The sequence below is a fragment of the Rana temporaria genome, chromosome 5 (assembly GCF_905171775.1).
Source record: "Rana temporaria chromosome 5, aRanTem1.1, whole genome shotgun sequence".
NCBI classification, from domain to species: domain Eukaryota; kingdom Metazoa; phylum Chordata; class Amphibia; order Anura; family Ranidae; genus Rana; species Rana temporaria.
In genome coordinates this window covers 157,731,921-157,758,933 of record NC_053493.1, presented here as the reverse complement: position 1 = coordinate 157,758,933, position 27,013 = coordinate 157,731,921, and the positions used below count along the sequence as shown (strand labels likewise).

The 27,013-nt window shown below is 41.5% G+C and overlaps 1 protein-coding gene and 1 non-coding gene across 11 annotated transcripts in view; one reads left to right on the top strand and one right to left on the bottom strand.

Moving 5' to 3' along the window:
- LRRFIP2 (LRR binding FLII interacting protein 2) overlaps positions 1–27,013 on the bottom strand; it is a 148,507-nt gene that overhangs the window by 95,736 nt on the left and 25,758 nt on the right. For 6 of the 10 annotated variants that reach the window (XM_040353285.1, XM_040353288.1, XM_040353295.1 and 3 more), the window contains exons 3-6: positions 11,814–11,900; positions 8,293–8,343; positions 1,733–1,786; positions 1,604–1,648 (exon numbers count right to left, since the gene is read on the bottom strand). In XM_040353285.1, the coding sequence (XP_040209219.1) occupies positions 1,604–1,648; positions 1,733–1,786; positions 8,293–8,343; positions 11,814–11,900 (237 nt within the window). The remainder of the gene's footprint in view (positions 1–1,603; positions 1,649–1,732; positions 1,787–8,292; positions 8,344–11,813; positions 11,901–27,013) is intronic. The other 4 variants (XM_040353290.1, XM_040353291.1, XM_040353293.1 and 1 more) reach the window with 1 other exon arrangement.
- On the top strand, positions 25,612–25,714 carry LOC120942086. The gene has a single exon (XR_005749886.1). It is a non-coding gene; the product is annotated as a U6 spliceosomal RNA (small nuclear RNA).

Below are 27,013 nucleotides of genomic sequence, written 5' to 3'. Positions count from 1 at the left end.
AGTATTTTTTTGAGGAAAATGTTTTAAATAACATTTTGAAAAAAAACCTGCTAGAGATGCCTTTGCTTGCCAGTTTCCTAAGCAGAAAAATCTGCCAATAGTTCCAAAGCTGGCCTGCTCCTCACAGCTTACTGCAGTGGGTGTTGGAGGATGGGGGAGGCTTGACAGCAAGTTCCAACATACAGAAATGTCAGGAGCTTTGTCCATTAGACCTGGATTGAATTTGATTTACACCTGGTGTTGAGGGGCTGCTACAGGTAAGAGTAGGAGCTCCATTAGCCAGATCTGTGCTCCCTTCCAGCTTTTTACCTCTCTGTAGTGCTGAGATTGGTTCTGTCAGAGAACTAGGAAAGTGGTGACATCACTCCTCTAGTCAATTGGCAGTGCTAAGGCTTTAAGACCAGTTATATGCTTCTCTATACTCTGAAGCCCAAGGTATTCTTGCCAGCTGCAAAAGTAGCAAGAGCTGGGAGCCAACACAGGCAACGCTTTAAACTCTTTCCGTATGTGTAAGGTGATGGATGGTGTCTCTTCAAGTCAAGTGCTGTGATAAATGGAAACACTAGAAAAATCTGATATTTGGTTGATGTTTGCCAAGTGTTTTGCAGATCTATACCATATAACCAACACTGTATGGCAACAATATGATAGTTGCCCAGGCATGCATAAGGCAGCATATGACAAGGATGACAATAAACAAAAAGCAACAAATTAAATGAGACCATAACCGTACACTGGTGCAGAACACTCCAATAACTGAATTAGAGGAAACCAACCCTTTGTCAAATGCTGCAGCATAAAAGGTTAAAGAAAATCTCTAGGCCAATGTTATGCTTGTGATCCTGCCACTGGCAAAAATTCACAAGAGGCAGAGGCAAGACCGCTAAGGAACATGCAGGAAGGAGGTAAAGCACTCATGTGTTGCTCCTTCACAAGCTGGATGAACAAGGTATCACCATCAACTTGCCCTACTGCTTCAGCAGACGATGATGGAATAAAATTCAGCAAATTCAAAGTGTGACATGGGCCCCACTGAGAAACATACGCAGGACATTATTGCTGACCTGCTTCAGAAAATGCAAGTTGCCTGGTTATCTCTACAATTAATTTCCAGGTAAATGACCTGGATCAAGTATGGGTGCAAGTGAAATAAATTATTAGTATATCAGTGAACCAGATAGCTCCGAATCCCACAAGGTCAACAGGATAGTCAAGCAACCAAATGTTCATAATGAGAGCTCAGCAATGGTTGCCTATTAAATTCTGAAAACTTAGGATTCCATTAAAGCACAAGATTTTAAGATCACGGTTGCATTGTATTTGCATCTACTAGTTCCTCCTCAGTCTCCAGCCAGGACTTGTCCTATAGGTCAGCAAAGGCAACTGCCTGGTTGTTGATGCCTTCTATTTTGCACCAATAGAGAGGTGGAAAGCTCAACAGGAATTTTGAAAACTCCACATCACCACAAACCAGCCATGCCAAAAGCCTGGGGAAACCTGTTAGTAATGCAACATCACACAGATTAAGTAATCAAAAAAAAAAAGTGTCAACTTTCTGGTTAAATATGTTATATACACTCTAAAAACTAGGGAGCACACTAACCCTATGAGTTTCAAGTCCTCGGCTAGTGGTCAACCCAGAAGACTCCTTAAAAGAAGAAGTCATGAAGAAAGATGATTAGTGTTGGAAGATGTCAGCAGTGGGAACCTAAGATGAAAAAATGGTACAAACCAGATATGGCCGATGACTGGACCGGTGAGAATACTTAGCCCGGTCAGAATCCTCCTGAGATAAAACGGCACATTAAAGCGTTATTCATTTTCATGAATACTAAAAAAAAAATCTTTAAAATTGCATCCACACACAATTTCCGCAAGCAAAGGGACCATTATTTAATTTAAAAAACTTTCACGGTATCATGCACATGTCAGTTGTTGCCTATCCAGACCATCCAGAATCCTGGTTTCATTTTAACAGCCTGAAAAATCCTATAAAATGTTGAAAGTTGATTGGTTTCAAACTGCATTGTTTTGTTACCACACTTTATATTCAAAGGCCCTCAGGTGTTAGCTACTTGGGAACAGCTATAAAAAAATAATTCAAGGAAAGTGAATGCCCCCAATCCCAGTACTCCTGACACATTTTAGCAGGTACCTTGGAATTTTCAATAGATGTCATATGACAGTTTGACAATGATGCCTACGGGTCACACCTGACATTTGTCATCTGCCTGCTGTTTTGAGTGAACAATTCGTCCTGTTAGCATGGGTTCCTCCCTACATCTCTCTCGCTACTGAAATAAATTTGTTAGCTTAGCAAAAGTGCGCTCACAAGCTCTATGCAATCAATAGAGATGGATTGCCTTTACCTTGTGCCAGGCAAAATCTTGTGTCTCTGGTGGCAGGCAGAAGGTAGGTTAAGAACTTGTCCCAACCACCACAGTTTTCCCTCTTGACAAGATATACAGCACAACGAGAATATGCCGGCTTTTATAGTTCTTTCTCCTGCAATGCTAAAATCGACACTGCAGCACTTCAGGGATTTAAGGCATTGGGGACATCAGATTCAACCTTTTAATTTCTATTGGCAACCTCAGGCCCCGTACACACGTCCGAGAAACTCGACGGGCAAAACACATTGTTTTGCTCGTCGAGTTCCTTGTGAAGCCGCCGAGGATCTCGGCGAGCCAAGTTTCCCCATTGACTAACGAGGAAATAGAGAACATGTTCTCTATTTGGCTCGACAAGTTCCTTGTCGATTTCATCGGCCAAAAGTGTACACACGACCGGTTTCCTCGGCAGAATACGGCTCCCATCGAGTTTCTGGCTGAATTCTGCAGAGAAACTCGGTCGTGTGTACGGGGCCTTAGACTTAAACAGTAGATCTAAACTTCAACATTACTTTATTTAGTTTGATAAATCGAGTATCACACATAGAACAGTCATACTTTTGTTTTAAAACAATCCATCCATATTTTGCATTTTAGTGTTGACAGCTTCTGTCAACAACTTCCCGTCTACGTGCGCATGCGCCAGCTGCACATTATTGCTCCAGACTAGCTTTCTGATAATATTAATAATGGACCATACATGAACAACGTGCATCAGCAGGGCCGCTTAAAGTCTCCATAAACTGCACCACTTACAGGATGAATGCAAGAGAATGATTAGGACAGTTGTCACTCCATAACACGATGAACAAGGACCTTCATGGCAGGATCATCGGGTGTTATTTTACTGAAGGCTGAATCATTAAATGGACTAAAACAACTTTCACAATTACAGTGACCTGTTACAGCTTATATGGAATTTTAATGATTAGGTTTAGATTCATTTTAAATCCCTAAAGTTGGCAGAAATGTGCCATGTATATCTTACTACCATCACAGTATCAAGTCAAAGGGCAATATTTGTTTGTATATTCATGGCAAGTTTTGGAATTGCACGGGGCATGTGTGGACAGCCTACTGTAAAAGTAGCTAGTTCCAATCTGCGCTCCAACAGACAGTTTTAAATTGTTTAAAGACTATAAGACCCCTTACCCACTGGAGGCGTTTTTCAGGTGCTAAAGTGCGAAAAATAGCGCCTGAAAAAAGCCTCCCCTGCAGCCCCAGTGTGAGAGCCTGAGTGCTTTCACACTGGAGCGGTGTGATGGAAGGAAGTTAGAAAACGCCCTGCAAGCAGTTTGGGGCAGTTTAGGATTGGCTCCACCGCCCATGCCCATTAAAACGAATTGGCATCGCTGTCGAAGAGCCTGCAAAGCGCTTTGGTAGCAGCGCTCTTCGGGCAATTTAACCCTTTCTTCGGCTGCTACATTGTTTATACAGCTCTGCACACCTGTCAATCACTAAGAACACATCCATTCAATCACACCTATTGCAGTCACAGATTGGAAGGATGGGAGGGGTACAGAAAAAGTTGTGTTACTGTAGCTGCACCTTGACCACTTTCTCACTTCAAGTTCACTGTACAATTGTTCTATGTAGAGAAGCCAATACATACAAAAATCTGTTGAATGACATTTGCGTACTAGATATTCATTATGCCGAATCTTTAGGAGAAGTCTCAAATATAATATAAATTAATACTACTTCTAATAATAATAATCACCAGAAAGTTTAAAATATAAAAAAAATGTACATGACTATCTTATTTGTTCTCTACCCCAAAATGAATCTTTTTTTTTTATACCAAATCTGCTTCAAACAAACTCTGTCCCTAACACTAAGGCAAATAATGAGGAATGTTACACAACAGGAATAGCCACATTTAAGATTCTTAATGGTTAGCTCACCTTTTAAAAAAATAATACTATGCAGTTAAGGAGCCCCAGTAATGTAAAAAGCATTGTCCAGATAAGAAAAATATGGTTTAGTTTACGTCAGTGGTTCTGAACCCTGTCCTCAAGTATCCCCAACAGGACATGTTTGCAGATTTTCCTTTATCTTGCACAGATGCTTTAAATCAGAGTCAATGACTTGATATTTTTCACAGCAATTTTAGCTAAGAGAAATTCCCAAAACATGGGGGTATTTGAGGACAGGGTTGTGAACCACCGTTTACATGACATACCTGTAGCCCAAATTCATCAAGGTTTGACCGGGGAAAAAAAAATCCACTCTGACTGATCTACCCTGTCCTGGCATAAAAGCTAGAAATGTTGACCACTTACAGCACAATAGGAGCAAGAGCTCGCTCTCCCACATGTGCAGTGCGTTTTCCCTCCCCCTATCACAACAGTCTCAAAAAGCACTGTGGTGGCTTCTTGACTGCACAGTACTATTTTAGGCCCAGTTCACACCAGATGCAGTTCCGTGAGCTTTTTTTTGCACTAAAAATGCAGTGTTTTCCATTTATTCCAACGGCTCTAGTTCATACCAATGCAGTCAGTCAATTCCAGTCAGTTTCTGCACCGGAAACTGATCTGAACTGACTGCATGGTGTGAACTAGAGCCGCTGGAATACATGGAAAACACTGTGCTTCCATTTTTAGGGCTAGTTCACACCACAAAAAAATGCACTCGTACCTTCCGGATCAGTTTTTGCTTACAGTTCACACCACACGCAGTTTGTGCGTTTTTGATACAATTTGCTAGGCTCCAGTACAGTTCCGTGCAGAAAAAATGCGCATGGAACTGTATCTGGTGTGAACTAGCACTAAAAGTGAACTAAAACTGGCCATAGATGGTTAGCTTTCCACTGACAGAACAGGGGGGGAAATAAGTTGATAAAATGATAGTGTTTGGGCTGTTCAAAACAGACAACCCTTCTAAGGCTCTCATGTTTTAAACTAAATGCAACACTTTTTTTTAGATGGAATGGGAAGGTGAGGGGTACAGCGAGTGTTCAGTTATTATTGCGCTCTGTGTCAATATTAGGAATATTTGCCCTCTTTTTCTTGATCAGCATTGTGACAAGGAATGAAAAATCTGGTTAAATTCACAATTTTTCACTAGAAAGGGGATAGAGGGGCCACTTGTACCCATAAAAAAAACTGTCTAAGAGGGGATTTCCTAAACAATTGAAAGATATCCTCTCACGTCCATTGAGTCTACAAGACAGAAAGTAAAGGAAAACCTCACTAATAATGCAAAAATGGCAAACAAAACCGACTACTTTTTCATGATTTAGCTTTAGATATACTTTAAGGGAGAGTAATCAGTTATATTAAAAAAAAAAAATGCTTTGATACGCTTGTTAAGCAAATACCATCGTTTATGTTCTTGATGTAAGGCTGATGTCCACCACAACTCTTATTGCTTTACACTGTAGTACCACTGACGCAGTTATGCCCCATACACATGATCTGAAAATCGGATGACCGATCTGACTTTTATCGCAAAATAATTGCAAGTAGAAATTGAATAGGTTACTAAATTCTCGTACAACAGAGAAAAAAAAAAAATCGCAAGCGATGTCATGTGTTGTAGTGTATTTGTAATGTATTTTCGGAAGACAACTATACGGACTAAAAGAATCGTAAATCAAGTAAATTTTCATGATTGTCCGATCGAATAATAAATCGGATGAATTGTCGTGATCGGCTCTCGATCTGATTATCGTACGTATCTTCCTTGGGTGAAAGTTTTGGTACGATATTCGGATTGTGTGTATGGGTCATTAGTCAGCAGAATTGTGGGCAAGCCCCATCCTCGTTCTACAGAGTAGCAGCAGTGTAATGAGCAGTGTAATGAAAAAGTTTGGTTTTATCTTTTTTTTTTTTTTTTTTTTAAGAACATTACTGCAAAACAATGATTTAGTAAAAAAAAAAAAAAAAAAAAAGCTACTTCATGATAATATCAGGGAACTTATTACAGAAGTAAGGGAAGAATCAAAGCTTTAAAGACATAATGGTGTAAATGCACTTAACAGACCTTGGGTTAATTCCAACTAGCTGAATATACTTTAATAATAATGTTCTCTCTTCTACATCTCCCAGGCCAGCAAGAACAGGCCTCTTGGCTGCCTCTCAGCAAATGGATTCTAAGATGCTCATTTTCATATTCTTCTGTAGCCAAGAACTTATAATAAGAAAACTACAAAAGTTCACACTGTTACAGTGTGTTCCAGCAGGAACAATTACAACATTACAGCGCTGTATAATAAATTCTGACATCTTAAAAATGATACAGAACATAAACAGCCAAAATTTCACCAATAACCAAAAATCTATAAGTACTCTCTAGGTAAAAATCAAGGGAACCTGTCAGGAAATGCTCCTAAAAACGTACAGCTTTAAATCAATTCACATAAATGCAAGCACAGGGTCCCCCCGATTTCTGAAAATGACCTATAAGATTTTAGTCTAAAAGATGGATTTCTGAACTCTGAAGACAGCTCTAAGCCTGATTCACACTTATGCATTTTTAGTGCGATTTGCACTACAGTCCATTTAACATGGTTTCCTGTGGAACACAGTCTGTAATGAAAATCTACAAAATGCAAAAAGAACCTTAAAATGCATAGGTGTGAATCAGACCTAATTAAAGCACAATTTTGCAGTTTAATCCCAATAACCCACTTAAGCTGCCTGGATTTCAGCTTGAAATTCAAGCTATGGGCAGCCCTGCCTTGCTCTACAAACTTAGAATATCAAAAATTAAGAAGATGAACAAAAAACTGTTGACTCAGCAACAGGTACTGCATCCAATCAGATGCAGTCATTGTTAGGGTATTTAGCTAGTCGCAGGAGCAGCGGCTGTCAGAATACAATTATCATCAGGGACGTTTTCTCTATCGACGCTGTCTAGCAAGGATGTGGAAATGTACCGATTTCTCTTATTGGCTGAACAAGAGAAAATGTGTTTGGCTAGTATAGGACTCCCTCCACCACCATTACGTTTAACCCTTAACTTCCCCCAACACTTAAACCTAACTCTTAAGCCTCGTACACAAGGTTCGATTGTTGGCAGGGGATTTTGTCTGTTGTCCTAAAATCTTACCGTTGGTATGTTCCTTGACAATTGTTGTCCATTTTTCTGACAACAAATATTGGATGACAGGCTAGTAAATTTTCAGCAGACAGCTGTTTGATGCCAGATTTTTCGTATGATCAGTACACAAATCCGTCCCAAAAAAATTGAAAGCACAAACACGCATGCTCGGAATCAATGCTCACCAAACACGAAATTAGCAGAAGGGGCCCAGAGGGTGGCGCTCAAAAGATGAAAAGTCTCATAGTATGTCACTACATTCGTGTTTGAGGCACGACAGTTGTGTACTGTTACTATGCAAGACAAGATCCTGGCACACGCCCTTTTGACGGAAATCAGACGCTCGGTTGGCCAACAATCATACCGTGTGTATGAGGCGTTAATCCTTTAATCCAAAACGTAACATTACCCAATAGGAGAATAGAAGCCCTTTAAATGTAATCCCTACCTAATAATTAACCCAAGGCTTGACATTCTAAACACTAACCAGTTATAATAAACCCCTAACCCAAGAAGAAAAAGAAGAAAGAGGAAAGGAAGAAAAAAAAAAAAAAAAAAACAGTCCCACACTAAAAACAAAGCCAATTTTCTGGCACCAAATAGGAACTGATCCTTCTCCAGTGCTGAAAACTACTGATCCAGCCTCTCAATGAGAATGTATTCTAGAAATGTGAAATTGGTTCACAAAATAGAATCATGCTTTTTAAATCAAGATAAGAGTAAACAAAACACACTAAAAATGATAAACATATTTTTAATTAAAACAAACAGAGCCACAAAACTTCCAAGTAATTTTAAGGTTTGTTAGTGGATCACATCAATGCACCCAGTTAGGTGTTAAATGACACGCTTGGCCTACCATCCACTTCTGGATCTGTCCCCATTTTCTATCATGGTAGCGATGAGTGAGCTAGAAACAGGCAAGACTTACAGGTCAGGCAAGATACAAACACACCAAATCTATGTGAATTACCATTGTAGACTAATGTATGACTGAAAGGAAAACATTCAGAGTGACAATGTAGTGAAAATCAGCAGGTTACAATACAGACGTTGCTCACACCATTACATAATGTGGAAATTGACTAGTTACTAAAAACAATTTTTATGTTTCAGAGCAGTATATTTTTTATTATGCCATTATACTTTCCTCATTAAAAGTGTTCTTTTAACTTTACAGAAAAAAAAGTAAAAGGAGAACCAACACCAATAACCCTCCCCACTCCCTGCTGTACATAGCTCTGAGTCGCTGAGCTGGTAATATCCACAAAGCTGGTCCAGTACTCCAGAAATTTGAAATCAATTTTTTCAGGGCCAACACTATATGCAGTAACAGACGTTTTACTGCATGGTAAAACGTATGTCACCGTAGCAACACACAGGAAACAACGTTTACAATATGCCCCATTCACACTACAACGCAGCCTAGGGACAGCGGTGCGGTGCGCTTTAGCGTGCACCACACTGCCCCCTAGCCAGCCGGAAATGCAGACCGGCTGGAGTGCCGAATCGCTACGGCAGCTCTGCGATTTGACTAAGGACCAGTGTAAATTCGCCCTCACTGTCACAGTGAATTGATCTGGCCTGTGACGGAAGCACTGCAAGGAGAAACGAAAGAAAATCAGGGATTTTGAATGCATGGCTAGCTGGCCTGGTAGCAGGGGGTGCCAACACCGCAACAACCCTGGAGGTTATAAAGATGAACTAACCCTTTAAAATTAGAACTGTCCAATACCACCAAAAAGAAAAAGAAAAGTCCCAAGTTGTATATGCGCCTCTCTACGCTCCCCTGTGAGTTCAGACTGTACAGTACTCCAAGACTTGAGGCACTTACAGGACATTACTTAAGTGCCACTCGGTCCTGAATTAATAGGCCGTCTCCTTTTAGGGCCGTCACTGGACGGGAAATGCATTTTCTAGTATTTTAAATACTCCTTAAAGCGGTAGTTCACCCTCCTTCACAGCATTAGACCATTACTTTCGGCATCGTAGCGCGAGCTACGGTATGCCGGTCTTAAATTTTTAATCCCCATACTCACTGTGCTATCGATGATTGAAGATTCTGACTCCCGCGGGGAATGGGCGTGCCTATGGAGAGGGAGGATGATTGACGGCCGGCTCTGGCACGTCACGCTCCCCGAAGACAGCCGGAGTAGGTCTCGGCTATTCACGGCGCCTGCGCACAGGCTATGCGCAGGCGCCGTGAATAGCCAAGCCTATTTCGGCTATTTCCGGAGAAGCGTGACGTGCCAGGGCCGGCCGTCAATCACCTTCTCTCACCATAGGAACGCCCATTCCCCGGATTCTTCAATCATCGATAGCACAGTGAGTACGGGGATAAAAAATGTAAGACCGGCATACCGTAGCTCGCGCTACGATGCCGAATGTAATGGTCTAATAAAAAAAAAAAAAATTTTTTTTTTTTAACAGGGTGAACCCCCGCTTTAAGGAACATTGAGTGGTCTATGTATTTTTATTTTTAAAAAGGTAACTTTATGGTTTGCAAAGTAAAAAGATACAAAACAGGAGAAAACAATGCTCACATACAAAATTATGTATAGAACAGAAACAGCCCATTCAGTGTAGTGCCATCATAGATGAAAGAATCAAGCGTATACTGTATTTGCTGGCGTATAAGACTACCTTTTAAACTGGCCAAAAAGCAGGAGTCGTCTTATATGCCGAGTCAGCTTGGATGCCTGCTGGATGTGCGGTAATACTGTATTTAGCTTTGACTACATACAGTATATACTACTTAGCCAATCCCTGTGAGCGATGTATTCAAAATGAATACAGAGCCTGCTCGGATTGGAGCAACAACCTCTGCCAATCTGAGCAGGCTAGTCAGAGAGGCACAGGCTGATGATGTTACAGCCTCTGCCAATCCAAGCAGGCTTTGTATTCATTAATAGAACACATTGCTCGCCGTGATTGGCTCCAGCAAAAAAGAAGAATATGGCTCCAGCAAGAATGAAGAAGAATATGGCTCCAGAAGGCAAAAAATCTTTAAAATCTTAAAAAAAAATGTAAAATTAGGGGGTCGTCTTATACACCAGCAAATACGTTAATAGAAAACATTACGATATAACTTATGCAGGGTAGAAAATGCACGAAAAGCAATGAGGATAATATTATTAAACTATCCGTGGGCTGTAAACTGCATACGCAAGATACATATATGTAATAGTCAGTAAAGAACTATATAACCTGGTCCATAAATATCCCTCAACCATCAGGAGAAATGGTTAGCTCAGACTCTGTGGTATTACACCCTTTAAACAACTGACAATAGAATGTCTCATACAGCAATGCCATTTAACACTATTAATAGCTTTACAATGGTGTGTATTGAGAAAAAAAAAACATACCGTAATCAGGCCCAGCTTTCAATTCAAGGATGTCATTACTTTTCTGACAGTGCAGCCAAGGTAAAGCTGCTAATATACTTGGCTGAACAGGACGAAATGAAAGTCCTTTCTCACAAAGATTCTTCTTCGCCCTGAAGATCAAATTCCTTTGTGGTGACATGCAAGAGTTCTTGTCATAGTAAACATGGGTGGAGGATTATTTAAATGAACTGAGCTTCCGCTTTAAGGAGGTGTAAATGACACACCTATTGTCAAGACAAAGTCTGTCTAAAGGAAAACTACGATTTATTTTTCCAGCTAGACAGTGCATACCATTGAAGCTTAAACCGATAAAGAAAACCTAAAAGTTGTGACACACCACTACCAGTTCTAAGTACACTACATTTTATTTCTTGACCTAAAAATGATGTGGGTGCCAACTACACTTCACTGCAGACCAAAAGTGTCAGTGAATGTTACCATCAATGTAAGCCTTACTAATTTAAGGCTTAACAGAAATAAACCAGCTGAGAGACTGAAGGCTTAGCACTTGAGATAGGTTGCACTTATTCTTACACATAGAATATTACAGCATATGAATCAGAAGTGACATTTACAGCTTAAACATAAAACCTGCAGCTATAAACAATCAGATGTATAACATGCCATGAGAAATACACATTTCCAACATTAATTACATAGTACACAATTCATGGTGATACTTCTTAGGTGTTTTGAACGTACAAGACAGGCGTAACCAGCCTCAATAAAAAAAAAAAAAAAAAAAGTCAAATATTAGTTTTACTAACATCATAAGGGTGAAAGACATCCCTAACAAAGCAACTACAGCAGCAGAAAGGAAAATATCAGACAGAAATATTGCATAACCGCCGAGGAGGAAAAATGAAATTGCTTCAATCCAATTACTGAACCTGATATATTAATTCGCACCAAAAGTGGGAGGAGTTATACGGTGCTGGACAATCCTTATTGAAGCATGAGTACATAAACAATATAAAACCACAAGATCTACCTCTTTCTGTTGTCGCTCCAGCTCCCGCATCCGGATATCCCTTGCTTCAGCTCGGGCAGCACGTTTTGCAGCAAGTCTTGCCTCTGCCTGGAAAATAAATCAGTGTTAAAGATCATCAGGCAGTTAGAAGGGAAGTTTACAAGCTAAAAATACCCCAAAAAATCTTTAACGTGTATAAGCTATTTGTCAACTGCCATCAAAGCATATCAATATTATTCAATATATTCAAATTCATTATAGTGGTAATAATGTATCACTGTTTTTCCTGTTGAAAAGTTCACCGACTTCCACCAAAGGATGTCTTACTTGGCTACAACAAAGTACATTTCCCAATTAAAAAAAAAAAAAGCAGATCCCTCCAAAAAAAAATAAAGACCATTGATGTACATTTACCAGGGCAGGCGGTACATCCTCACAACTGCTACATTTTAGGTTGTATTGGGCATATTACACAGCCAAGCAGGACTAAAGACTGGAATAAAAAGATTATGCCCTGATTTACAAGGGCTTACCATGTTGTGTTCCTGAATGAGTAATGTGCTCAATCGGCATGCTAGGATAAACACAGACACTCAAGGGGTTAACTACCTCTCATTTAGTTTACATGACAGTTTGTTGTGTGTATTGGATGTGTCTGGATTTCTGGGCAGCCAATTGAGACAGATTTGCACAGATCTGTGACAGAACAAGCAATACGGATAATACAGAATTTCACTTCAGATGGCCAATTAAGGACTGATCTGGGGCAGGTTCATTTATGTCCTGCTTTTCTTTTAGCGCAACGGAGGGAAAAATTAGCACAAAAGGGAGCATTATATACGATGCACGATTAATCGTAAGAAAATCACGTTCTCGATTCACCAGTCCCCGGCCTGGCTCCGGAGCGGCAGCCATTTTGGTACACCCGGCGCGGCCGTCTCATCAGGAAGTGCCGTTTCGTTCCCGCCATCTTGCTCCACCCCACACTCCTGCACAGTAATGTTAGTGAGAAGGGGGCAAGCAGACAGCTTGTTACACCCAACAGTTATTTTCAGCACAAAACAGAGCTTATATGGTTAAATAAAGTATACGTAAATCTGACAGACTGTTTACATGTTAAATTTGAAAAGCAGCAGCAAACCTTACATGCTTGCTAATGTGACAGAACACCTCTGATTTTCATATTTAGTTAAATGTGAAAATCAGAGGTGTTCTTTCACATTAGCAAGCATGCAAGGTCAGCAGGTTTGCTGCGGCTTTTAAAATTTAACATGTAAACAGTCCGTCAGATTTACATATACTGTATTTAACCACATAATTTTGTGTACATTTATACATTTTTAAGAATCGTGAGAATCGTGATCTTCATTTTATACAAAAGAACACACTTTTTACCACCCCAATAACCCTGTACAGCATATTAGCTGTAATGTTTCTTAAAGTGGTTCTAAAGTCAGAACCCCTACCACTTACCTGTGCCCATCTTGATCCAGCAAAGCTGCACATGAGACTTGGCTGCCCGGGACTATCCCTCCTCATTGGCTGAGACAGCAGTGGGGTGCCATTGGCTCCTGCTGAAGTCAAAGTCAGTAAGCCAATTGGGAGAGAGGGGGCGGGCCCGAGTAACGGCTCTGTGTCTAAATAACAGAGCAGTGGCGTGGCTCAGCTTAGGTCCCCACATAGCAAGCTGCTTGCTGTGGGGGCACTCGGCAGGTGGGAGGGGCCGGGTGCGCTGGTGAGGGACCCCAGAATAGGAGGATCTGGGCTGCTCTGTGCAATACTACTTTACAGAGCAGGTAAGTATAACATGTTTGTTATTTTTAAATGAAAAAAAATCAACACTTAAAGTAGGAAACGGCTTCACTGCAGTTCCTGCAGTTCCCAGAAGGCAGCGCGGCTCATTCATCAGAAGACACCGCAACGGAGGACGAGGCAGAAGATCCACCACGGTGAAGGAAGAGCTACTTGGGCATAGCAACCTCCCTTTTCAATTTTGGAACTCCACTTTAAGTGTACCTTTATAATGCTTAAAGTGATTCTTATGTAGGTAAACGATATAACAATGTGTTTAGGTAACATTACATCAATCCAGTGATTTAACAATCAATCCAGTAAGCAGTTTACATACTTCTCAATTCAATCTAACATCAGATATTTTTCTCATCAATTCTAAACACAGCAGTCAAACTTTTTCATACAACAAAAGTACCAGTTTATAAAGTTATGCAGCATTGCAGTTACATTCACAGAAGGGAAAATGTCTGACTGGAAAACATCACCCCGGTTACCATGACTTCCCCAGTCAAAACAAATACATGGAAACAGACTTTTTTTTTCTAAGCAGTACACTCATCACAGTTTAACCACTTGCCACCCAGGCGAATTCTGACATTTCTCTCCCACACGTAAAAATATTTTTTGTGTCTAGAAAATTACATAGAACCCCCAAACATTATATATGTTTTTTTTTAGCGAAGACACCCTAGAGAATACAATGGTGGTCGTTACATTTCAAACGTGTTTTTTGGGGGGTAAACAGTTTCAAGCATTAAAAAAAAAAAAAAAAGTAAAGTTAGCCCAATTGTTTTGCACAAGGTGAAAGATGAATTTACGCCGAGTAAATAGATACCCAACATCTCAAGCTTCAAAATTACACACGCTCATGGAATGGCGCCAAACTACATACTTAAAAATTGCCATAGGTGACACTTTAAAACATGTTTACTGGTTACCCGTTTGAGTTACAGAGGTGGTCTAATCCTAGAATTATTGCTCTTGCACCAACATTCGTGGCGATACCTCACATGTGTGGTTTGAACACTGTAACGAGACCCTTGCTCGCTCGGTTCCGCTCTCCCGACACTCCTCTAATACTATTGGATCAGATCGCAACGTCTGATGGTTCGGTCATCCAAGGCTCCGGGATCCGAACTACAGCTATGTGCCATTCGGAATCCATTAGAACAAAACACCAGGCAGGCTGTATGTAAGTTCAAACAGGAAGACCTTTCTTGGAAGCACACAACACACTTTTATACACAATTTGGAACATCCCGCCCCCAACAACCGCTTTCCTATTGGTCAATTGTAAAGTACATGTAGTTCTCCTTCAGGTCCTCTTAGCAATGCAAATGAGGACTTGAAAATGAGTCAGCAGGGATGGGTCCGATAGCTTGATTAGAAGGACTGCTATGTGTAATGAGACAGAAGCCCCAGGGGGCAATCAATGTACGCAATAGCCAGACACAGAACAATGGAGCCGTCTGGAGCCTTAAGACAGGGAAGACGACCCCCCACTGTGTAACAGATTTCAAGGAGGAACACTTCCGCATTCCAAGGTCCAAGACAAACACCATTTTCATATGTGGGCGCGACTTATGTATGCATTCGCTTCTGCGTGCGAGCACACGGGGACAGGGGCGCTTTAACCACTTAAGACCCGGACCAATATGCAGGTAAAGGACCAGGCCTCTTTTTTGCGATTCGGCACTGCGTCGCTTTAACCGACAATTGCGCGGTCGTGCGATGTGGCTTCCAAATAAAATTGCAGTCCTTTTTTTTTCCCCACAAATAGAGCTTTCTTTTGGCGGTATTTGATTACCTCTGCAGTTTTAATTTTTTTCACTATAAAACAAAAATAGAGCGACATTTAAAAAAAAATGCAATATTTTTTACTTTTTGCTATAATAAATATCCCAAAAAAGACATAAAATAACAATTTTTTCCTCAGTTTAGGCCGATACGTATTCTACTACCTATTTTTGGTTAAAAAAATAAATAGCAATAAGCGTTTAACGATTGGTTTGCGCAAAATTTATAGCGTTTACAAAATAGGGGATAGTTTTATGGCATTTTTATTAAGAAGTTATTTTTTTACTACTAAATGGCCGCGATCAGCGATTTTTTTCGTGACTGCGACATTATGGCGGACACATCGGACAATATTGACACGTTTTTGGGACCATTGTTATTTTCACAGCAAAAAGTGCTATAAAAATGCATTGTTAACTGTGAAAATGACAATTGCAGTTTAGGAGTTAACCACTAGGGGGCGCTGTAGGGGTTAAGTGTGACCTCATGTGTGTTTCTAACTGTAGGGGGGCGGGGCTTGACTTGTGACGTCACTGATCGTCTTTCCCTACATCAGGGAACAGACGATCAGTGACACTGCCACTGTGAAGAACGGGGAAGGTGCGTTTACAGTCAGAGGGGACAATGATTGACGGCCAGCTATTGTGCGTCACGCCTCCCGAGTAGGACTCAGCTCTTCACGGCGCCTGCGCACAGACATCGGAGCTGACTGCGCAGGCGCCGTGAAGAGCCACGTCCTATTTCGGCTATTTCCGTGAGGCGTGACATGCCATAGCCGGCCGTCAATCATGTTCCCCTCTGACTAGGAACGCCTACTAGACTGAAACTTATCCCTGGGATATCACAGTGAGTACGGCGCAAAAAAATAAAACAAAGGCATACTGTAGCTCACGCTAGTATGCTAGATGGCATGTTAGAAAAAAAAAATTCTTAGGGTGAACCCCCGCTTTAAAGAGGACGTACAGGTATGTGCCTGTGCCCAGCCGTGCCATTCTGCCGACGTATATATAATCGGTGTTAGGCGGTCCTTAAGTGGTTAAAAAAAATATATATGTCTTATTTTACTTTTTTTTTTTTTTTTTTAGTTTGGCCCTTTTAAAAAAAAAATTATATATACATTTTTGATCACTTTTAATCCTATTACAAAGGAATGTAAACATCCCTTGTAATGGGAATATGGCATCACAGGTCCTCTTTACAGTGAGATATGGGGTCAATGCATTTGTTTGAATGCAGAGGCCGTGTGTGACGTTATAACATCGCGCCCGGCCTTCAAACAATCAGAGAGACTCTGACGACTATCTGGTCCGCTGGAAGTCTCTATGATAAACATCCGGGGCCAGCGGAACCTGTCTCCGACTCACAGATGGCAGCGGTGAGTCAATAGAAGCACCGGAGGTCGGTGTGGGGGGGAATTCTGCACTTCTCTTTATCAGGATGCATGACCACTAACCCTCTATCGTGCGGTGTGCTGATCACATGCACCCTTCCCAAGGAAAAAATATATAAAAATAGCAAAATACACAATGCAGAGGATTAACCCATTAGGTTCCCCAGTTAGTATAACTAGCATGATTTACTGCATATACAGACTGATTTTAATGTTGTGAGTTTAGTAACACTTTAAGTGACTTTGAACGTGGCATGGTTGTTGGTGCCAAACAGACTGGTCCAAGTATTTCAAAAACTGCTAATCTAGAGGAGCTGCGGTGGCTCAACGCAATTGGCACTGCGCTGACAAGCCATTCACCTCTGATGCTAGGGGTTCGGATCCCGGTCTCGGCTACATGTGAATTGAGTTTGGTGGTCTCAGCCCGGCTCCCGGTGGGTGTGCTATGCGAGGTAAGCCTGCGCTTAGTACGCCCACCCCCCTCCTACAAAAACCACCACACTTTCACGCACTCGAAATTGGGTTAACATGCACGCACTTTGACCACGCGGTCTCTAAAAAGAGAAGGACTAATGGGGCTGGTTAAGCGGGCTAGGTCCTCTCACTCCCTTGTAGGGAGTCCCTCTGCCCCGTTGGGCTTCAAAGCGGAGCAGGTAGGGCGGGCTGTGTGGGAGGACCCCCTCACGCACCCGCCATTGCCACCCGGGGCATGGAGAAAGGTGGCAGATTGCCTCTGGGGGAGGCCTGCCTACTCCCAACTCCTGCAGTCCGGCTCCTCTCTCGAGTACACGCACAAAAAATACACAAAAAAAAAATAAAAAAAATGCTAATCTACTGGTATTTTTACGCACAACCATCTCTAGGGTTTACAGAGAATGGTCCAAAAAATAAAAGCAATCGGGCAGCAGTTGTGTGGACGAAAATGCCTTATTAATGTCAGAAGTCAGAGGAGAATGGGCAGAATGGTTTGAGATGATAGAAAGGCAATAACTCAATGCCTACTCGTTACAACCAAGGTATGCAGAATACCATCTCTAAATGCACAACACATCGAGCCTGGTTGCCTGGTCTGATGAGTCTCGATTTCAGCTGCGACAAAGCTAGTAGGGTGAAAATTTTGGAGAAAGCATAAAAGTATGGATCCATCCTGCCTTGTATCAACAGTTAAGGCTGATGGTGGTGGTAATGGGGGATATTTTCATGGCACACTTTGGCCCCTTAGCACCAACTGAGCATCGTAATGCCACTGCCTACCTTAGTATTGTTGCTGACCATGTCCATCCCTTTATGACTTCAGTATACCCATCTTCTAATGGCTAGTTCAAGCAGGATAGCACCATGTCACAAAGCATCTCAAACAGGACAAGGAGTTTACTATACTCTAATGGCCTCCACAATCACCAGATCTCAATCCAAAAGAGCACCTTCGGGATGTAATACAACTACATTATGTGTCAACATAAGATAACACTGTAAAAAATATCTTTTTTTGTTTCAATATTTTTTATTAGAACATATAGAAACATATACATATACATCAAACGTGTAAGTTTCAGCAATACTTATACCGTTGTATACAACATCCATTCGTAAGGTTTATAATATTGGTATGAATAATATGTTATCTTGTCGTTACATAACTTAAAGGTTAAATTTCCTCCTGTATATACAAGTCAACTATTTTCAAGTGTAGCAGAGATATTATCATTGCTTATACTACAGGTATACATAACATCTACATCATAGTAACTTCTCAGAATTTTTACTTTACCATTCAGAGATTGTAAGAAAGTAATATATTAGAAAATCAAGAGAATACTTTAGTAAAGATTTCTTCTCTTTTTAAACAGTTAAATATTTAGATTGATCCAATTTTTCCATGGTGTAAAAAATATCTTAATAACATACAACATGTTACAAAACAAATAACAAAAAAGCTAAATTATCCCCTCCACCTACCACTTAACATTTACAATGTTGTCAGTTAAACGTAAACAGAGTCCAGACTCAGCCAGTACACAGGTCACTTATGCCTAATCACCACTGACAGCAACCCTAAACTCACAAAGAGAATATGAGGATTGGACAAAAGTAACAAACATAATGTGAGTGCTCAAGAGGTGACTGCATTGAGCAGCTCATAAAACCTGCAAACATTGAGCAATCTCAAAATCTAATCTGAAATGGTTATTAAAAGGAGCTGGGATGTTTGAGCCACTAGATAAGGAGCCAGAAGAGTGGTGAATTGCTATGCAGATCACCACACTGAGACCTCATGCACACTGGACAGTATAAAAATGCCAGTAGCGTTAGCTGTATTATACATTTTGCAGCATTTTTTAGAGTTTTTCAGAGTTGCAACTAAAAAAACTTCTCTTTATCTACTTCAGCCCTGGATAATTTGGCTGCTCAATGACCGGGCCATTTTTTGTGATAAGGCACTGTCACTTTAACTGACAATTGTGCGGTCGTGCAATGTTGCACCCAAACAAAATGGACGTTTTTTTTTTTTTTTAAAAAAAAAAAAAAAAAAAAAAAAAGGCGACAAATTTTGAAAAAACAAAACAATATTTTGTACTTTTTGCTATAATAAACATCCCCAATTTATTTACAAAAAAAGCTATTTTTTTTCAGTTTAGGCGGATATGTATTCGTATACATATTTTTGGTAAAAAAATAAAAAAATCGCAATAAGCATATATTGATTAGTTTGCGCAAAAGTTATATCGGACACTTTTGACACATTTTTGGGACCATTGGTATTTATACAGCAATTAGTGCTATAAAAATGCACTGATTACTGTGTAATTGTCACGGGCAGTGAAGGGGTTAACAATAGGGGGCAATCAGGGGGTTAATTGTGTTATTGTGCATTTTAACTGTAGGGGGATGGGACTCACTATAGAAGATGACAGATCGTGGCTCCCAGCTTAGAGAAACTCACAATCTGCAACTACTTTCAGAACAGTGATGTGCGTATTTATACTCAAACGTCCTTGTTCTGCCTCTCATTCCCGCGATCGCTCACAGCCGGCGGTCATCGCGCTGGTCATAAGCATCGGCACCCCCGCTGTGCAGCAGATAACTGAACCAGGCGCATTTTTTGTGCAATTTGCCACAGTTTATGTGTTTTGTCTAGTGACAGTCATGGAAAAATTGCACTGCATTTAGGGTGCCATTATGAATGATTGGCACCCAAATGGGAGATGTGTGCTGTGCTGCAATTTTTTGTGCGATTCCAAATTGCTCAGATGTGAACGTGGTCTAATCTGCTTCAAACTGCTTTTGCATTAGAATTTACTTGTATGGAGAGGGAAGCAGTACTGATGGTAACAGTCGTCCAAATAGGACATAAGTTGATCCCAAATCTGAAGCAAATGCTCCTCGTCAGTACGGAAACAATACCCGTTTGCTTGTTGAGCTAAACCAACGCTGTACACCAGGTCCCATGGGCAATTTTGTTTTTTGTTGTGTGCAAACTATTGGGGACGTAGTATTACCTCCGCCCATCTTATGCCAGCTCTAATCTAACCATCCAATACACCAGGCCTCATACTGATCCTAGGTTGAGATTAAAGACTCTCACACAGTTGGGCTCTGCCAGAGGTTGTGCCTGCTCAGCTGGGGATCTGTCCGCTGATCCCCCGCTTAACAGACGGACGACAGGCCCGTGCCTTCTCCGCTTATGCAGAGCGGACACGAACACAGCTCGCTTTCCTCTATGGGCGGTCGGATGGATGGAAACAGACCGCCTGCCTGTGACCACCCGACTGCCACTCCATCTGATCTGCCAGACGGATGGTGAACGGATCCCCCCTGTCTGTTTTAGCAGATAGGATCTGATGACAGTAGGTGTAAACTGACAAATGTCTGTTTACATTCATAGCTCCACAGAGGGCAATGGGATGGTCTGATCAGGGGCACCTACAAAACAGACAAATGCCCAGCAGCTGCCTCTATCCTCAAGGATAGATTGGTAGCAGCAGTCAATCAAATCCAGTGACACAAAAGAGGGGACGAGACAGAGTCCTGCCATCTCTGTCAATGGACGCAGCAGCAGGACTCTTAAGCGCACCCCGCATGGGTGGCCCCAGGGAAAGCGGCTCTATATGGGGGCACTCGAAGAGGAGGAGCCAGAAGTGCTGCCAGGACACCGCAATAGAAGAGGACCAGGGCTGCTCTGTGCTGTGTTATTAAAAAAAATTCCATTTGGAATTGTTGTATAGGTCTATGGAGGTCTACGCTCATTAAAAGCTCAGTAAAAGTAGTGCATCATTCTTGGTCCATTTTATGCACCTACTTGATTTTATAATTAAATTCTGTATAAAATTATTTTGATTTCTTTTAAACATTTATTAGAAGAGTTGTAATTATAAAGCAAACCCCATCACAGATCCAATTAAAAGCAAAAAAAAAAAAAAAAATTCACCACAAACTGCCTAACAAATGTAAAGATTAAAAAAACATCTACATGTTTATAAACAGATTACAACATTCATCGTTAATGTTACCAAGCCATATGTTTTGCAATAACACAAATTCTTGCCAAGGCATGTCACTTCAGCGCATAGTATTCTTGCGCAAAACCTTGAAATAAATCCAAACACATTACAGGGAGCTTAATGTGTATTTATAGGCAAAAAAACAATTCTTTTATTTTGGATAAAGTGAAGAGTTAAAGAGTCGTTAATCCCCAAAATAAAAAAAGTTACTATAATGCAGATTACCAATTCGTACATGAGGTAGCTGTATTATTATCCTTTTAGCCATCTTTCACTTGTTGATTCAGCCAGGAAGTCAATTAGTCAACTTCCTTCAACTGACCAAGCTGTCCTGCAAACGTGCCAATTAGAGGGTTGAAAAAAGACATTTAACACTTACGGGGTTGCTTACAATGATCAGCTTTGATTCATGTAAAATCTTTCTCCCAAAAGGAAAAAAAAAGGTTACTGTAACTGCTTATAAAGTTTTAGTTGGAATCCAGCTTTAATTTGTTAATCAAGTCCATCTAACGCAGATCTTCACAGATCGACAATGCTGCAGTCCAGGAGGGGTTCTGCTGTTCCTCCAGTAAGTGGAGGGACTCAGACAGGAATAGGTCATAGGCCAAATCACCAGGTGGAAATAAAGGAGAAAACGCCTTAAAAAGACAATGAATGCAGCCACCACATTAAGGTGTTTCTAAAGTTTATCTTTTAAATAATAAACATGTTATACTTACCTGCTCTGTGCAATAGTAGCCTCCTCTTCTCAGGTAGCTCCCCGGCAACTTCAGGCTCCTCCTCTTCTCAGTTTCGGCTTCCTATTGTGGAACACCTGTGGGTTCAATCCCAAGCCACGCTGCCTGCATCCATCCATAGACACAGACAGTGCAACTCAGCCCCACCCCTCTCCGTCACAGGATTTGACTGACAGCAGCAGTAGGAGGAGGAGGAGGAGCAGATGGATCCTGCTGCCTCAGCAAACCTGTGAGAACAGGAATACCTGCTACAGGCAGGCATAGCACTGGATTGAGTGAGGGCTTAGAACCATAAACGGGGTGGGGTGAGGGGGCAATATTATTACCCAAACATTTTTCTATCTTAAAGCGGGGGTTCACCCTTAGAGGGCACTTTTCCCCCTTAGATTCCTGCTCGTTTTTACTAGGGGAATCGGCTATTTATTTTAAAACATGTGCAGTACTTACCCGTTTACGAGATGCATCCTCTCCGTCGCTTCCGGGTATGGGCTTCGGGAATGGGCGTTCCTTCTTGATTGACAGGCTTCCGAGAGGCTTCCGACGGTCGCATCCATCGCGTCACGATTTTCCGAAAGAAGCCGAACGTCGGTGCGCAGGCGCAGTATAGAGCCGCACCGACGTTCGGCTTCTTTCGGCTACGAGTGACGCGATGGATGCGACCGTCGGAAGCCTCTCGGAAGGCTGTCAATCAAGAAGGAACGCCCGCTCCCGAAGACCCATACCCGGAAGCGACGGAAGAAGATGCAGCTCGAAAACGGGTAAGTACTGCTCATATTTTAATACAAATAGCCGATTCCCCTAGACCGAACGAGCAGGAAGCTAAGGGGAGAATTTTTTTTTTTTTACAAATGGGTGAACTCCCGCTTTAATGCAGGGAATGCATTTGAATGAATGGTTAAGATCAGTGGCTTGTAATCTGTGTATTATAGCTTTTCATTTATTCAGCAGGGAGTCAGGAGAAGTTCTTACATATATTCTTCTTCTGCACATTAATGCTGAAGTTTAGTATTTTCTCCCCAGGGATGCTACTTTCCAGCAACTGAGTGTGCTCCTTATGCTGGTGGCTGCGGTTTACAGTAGAAATGCTCAGTCCTCTGCCCCTGGATATTCCCACAGGGGTGATCTTCTGGTTCTGCAGGGGTAAATAGTAGCTGCGACTGTGAAAGGCACTTAAAGGTACTGACTATGCTCCCACTTTTCACCCTGCTCTGTTCACAGCACCAGTACTAAAAGTACCCACAATGCAAAGCATTCAGCGATTAGAGGAGACAGATATTCCATTCATCCACGCCCGTCCTCCAATCACAGAATTCTTTGCAAAGTGAGAACCTGACATACAGGTGCTATGATTGGAGCACAATGACGGAAAGAACAAGCATAGTTGGCAATTTTGATGACTGTGTCACAGGCACAGTCAAAGATATTAACCCAGCACCGGACGATCGCCGCTGCAGGGAAATCCAGGGACAGGTGACTGAGGATTTCTACTGTAAACAGCAGCCACCAGCACATGCCATTAAGTAGCGTATCCAATGCCATTTAAATATAATTGGCCACTAAAAAACTTTAGCTTTAAAGTAGTTGCAAATACTATATATATTGATTTTATTGGTCATACCCTTGATTAGGGAATAGAGCAATTGATATTAATAACTTTAAAGGGGGTCCAGCCAACAGCTGAATAAACCATTAAAATACACGTTTACCATTTGAGCTATAAAATTTCGTTCTGCCAAACTTATTTATACATCTCTTCCATACTATACAGCCAGAACCACCAAGCTATTAGTAGTACGATCAGCTTTACGGTGTCATTGATCACATCCCTGCTAACTGGACAGAAGTAATGTTGCCTAGGAATGGCCCAGTTAGCAGTCTGTAGCCGCAGAAGTGATACAGGAGCAGGAAATGTGCCAGAGATGTAGGGCTGACCAGTTTAAAAGACTGGCTTTACAAAATTGGCAGGAAAGCGGCAAATACACACCTTGTGCATTTAACCGTTTTGTTCGGGTTTCGCATATTTTGCCCAACATGTTCTAAATTTTGGAGACATTGTTTAAATTGCAGTCCTGTTTAACAGGTGCAGTTTACAGATGTCTGACATGCACAGCTCTTTGTGGTGTTCAAACCGATACCAACAGCTGATCAGCAGGCACATAATTCTATCTATAGAACAACTTCCTAGTTCACAATATAGTGATGACACAGGCCCAACTGTCTACTGATAGACAAGCCATCTGCTATTCCGGAATACGTTTATCTGCCTTATTTCTTTGACAAAGTTCTGTTGTGAAAGAAAGCCCCTTCTGATTAATGTAATGCTTTAACAAAACAAAGCTATAATTGCACTCTCAATACATAGATTTGTCATTGTCTTAGGAGACAAATTGTGAAAAAAATAATTTATATATATATATATATATATATATATATATATATATATATATATATACACACACACACACACACACACACACACACATATATATATATATACACACACACACACACATACACACACACACATACATACATACACACATAGATTTTTCAAAATCAGAAAATTTTCTTCCATGCACGAACATTTTCATCATCAAAATACACCTGCATTATTGACCGACTTCTGTACGTTGAATGCGAGATTTCCTGTGGCACTGTATGGAAAGTTGCCCTGTTACTGCAAAGAGTAATATTTATCCACAGCTTAAGGCTGGGTTCACACCTATGCAAATTAAATGTGGCTTACACCGCATCCAATTCACAGGACATTTTAAAATACATTCATTTGAATGAGGCTGGTTCACATATCTGAGGTGCATTCGCACTCCACATTGCCCAAAAATCGCGTGCGTTTATACGGCAGTGCAGTTCGTCTCAGATGCAAATTCAGGCCTATTATCTTCTATGCGAACACATCTGATTCACAGATGCGTTCCGTTAACATCAATTCTCTCCCCTCCTCACTACACCTCCCCCTCGCAGGGAAAACGGAGCTGGAATTCGCACCGGACTGGTGTGAACCCAGCCAAAAGAAGAATTTTCAGAGGAATAAAATTCAGCAACAACCCCAAAAGCCCCCCCCCCCCCCCAAGCCAGTTTTAGCCACTAGATACTTACCATTACTGTTTCAATGTCTACTGCACTCCTTTCAGGATGCCTTCACACCTGAGAGTAGTGTCTGAGCATTTTTCCAGCGTTTTTATGTGCAATTTGCATGTTTGTATGTTTGTATACATAGTTTTCTCTATTGGCTAATAAAAAAACACTGAAACTCAAAAACAATCATCTGTTGGTAGGTTTTTCAGCTTTTTTTTTAGCTTTTCCATCAGCTTTTATTATATTTTTATTTATTATTATTTTAATTTTTAAAAGGGTAAGGCCCCTTTCACACGGCCGGACCGTTCAGGTCCGCCTGTCAGTTTTGACGGCAGACCTGAACAGCGGCTCCATGCAATCCTATGGAGCGTCAGATGTCAGTGGAGATATGTCTGCTGACATCAGACACGAACCGATCCGCCAAAATCAGACGGATGGAGATATTTCCCCATCCGTCCATGGCAGATCGGATCAGGTGAGATCTGATAAAAACGGACATGCTTGTGCTCGCTTCGGCAGCACATATAGTAAACTTGGAACGATACAGAGAAGATTAGCATGGCCCCTGGGCAAGGATGACAAATTCGCGAAGCATTCCATATTAAAAAAAAAAAAAAATCAGAGCTCTCCATAGGAATCAGCGGCGCTGCACAAGCCCCTCCCCGCTCAGTGAGCAGAGAGGGGCTTGTCATACGCCGGCTCAGCGGAGATCTGCGGACAGATCTCCCGCTGAGCTGGCGGACTCCGCCTATTGTGAAAGGAGCCTAAGGGGTTAGAGTTGAAGGGTTTGTAACCCTACATTATGATTTTCTGCCAGCCCCTCTCTTAAAAGCTTTCATCCTGAGCTGTGTCATTGTTCATTAGAAACAAAGCCTCTAAATACCCTTTAGTGAAGTATCTTCAGGCCAGACACGTGACTCCTGGCCGCTATTATACTCCGATCCAGGGCTATAGCAGGAGGAGCCAAGCTCTCCCGCTGATGTCAACCGAGAGTCACGTGACCGTCGAGCTGGTGGCTTGTCTTCTCCCGCTGTAGTCCTGGATCAGAGTATCAGAGCAGCCGGGAATCACGCGACCACCCTGAAGATACTTCACAAGGTATTTAGAGGCATTGTTTCTACTATTTACTTTTCACAGTGGTAAAAGAAAAGCAGAATATTGTTTTCAAATAAATATTGGTTGAAATAACTTTAAAATATTGGTGCATATGCCTTCCTTTGTCCTTCATCTTATGATTATTAAAATGTCAGATCCTAAATCAGACATACCTTGTTACTGCATGTTCTGGCTACCATTCAAAAATTTGTCAATTCATCGTTTTTTTTTTAAAGGTTAAAAGCAAAGACTATATTAATTGTACTCCCATTACAAGTGAAGTATTGAGGACAAATATCCAGAAGAGGGGCATGCAGTACATTATACTATTTCAGGGGTGTCCAAACTTTTTTCAAAGAGGGACAGATTTAATTAAGTGAACATGAGTGAGGGCCGACCATTTTTCCTGACATTCTTTGAACCATTAAAATTCAGTCCGAGCACTAATACACTGCCCAACAAGAATTCTCTTGCTTTTGTGGCTGTGTGTGGAGAAGAGATGAGTTTGGGCGTGTTATTTAGATAGAGATGGATATCTTGGCCCAGATTCACGTAGATCGGCGCATATTTCTGCCGGCGTAGTACATCTCATATGCGCTACGCCAACGTAACACAGAGAGGCAAGCAAAGTATTCACAAAGCACTTGCTCCCAATGTTGCGCCGGCGTAACGTAATTTCGAAGGCGTAAGCCAGTTTAAGTGGGTGTGACCTTATGCTAATGATGGTCCGAGCGTAGAGCAGTGTTTTACGCCCAGCGTATCATGAACGGAGCATGCGCAGTGACGTGGACGTATGATCGCTCCACTGTG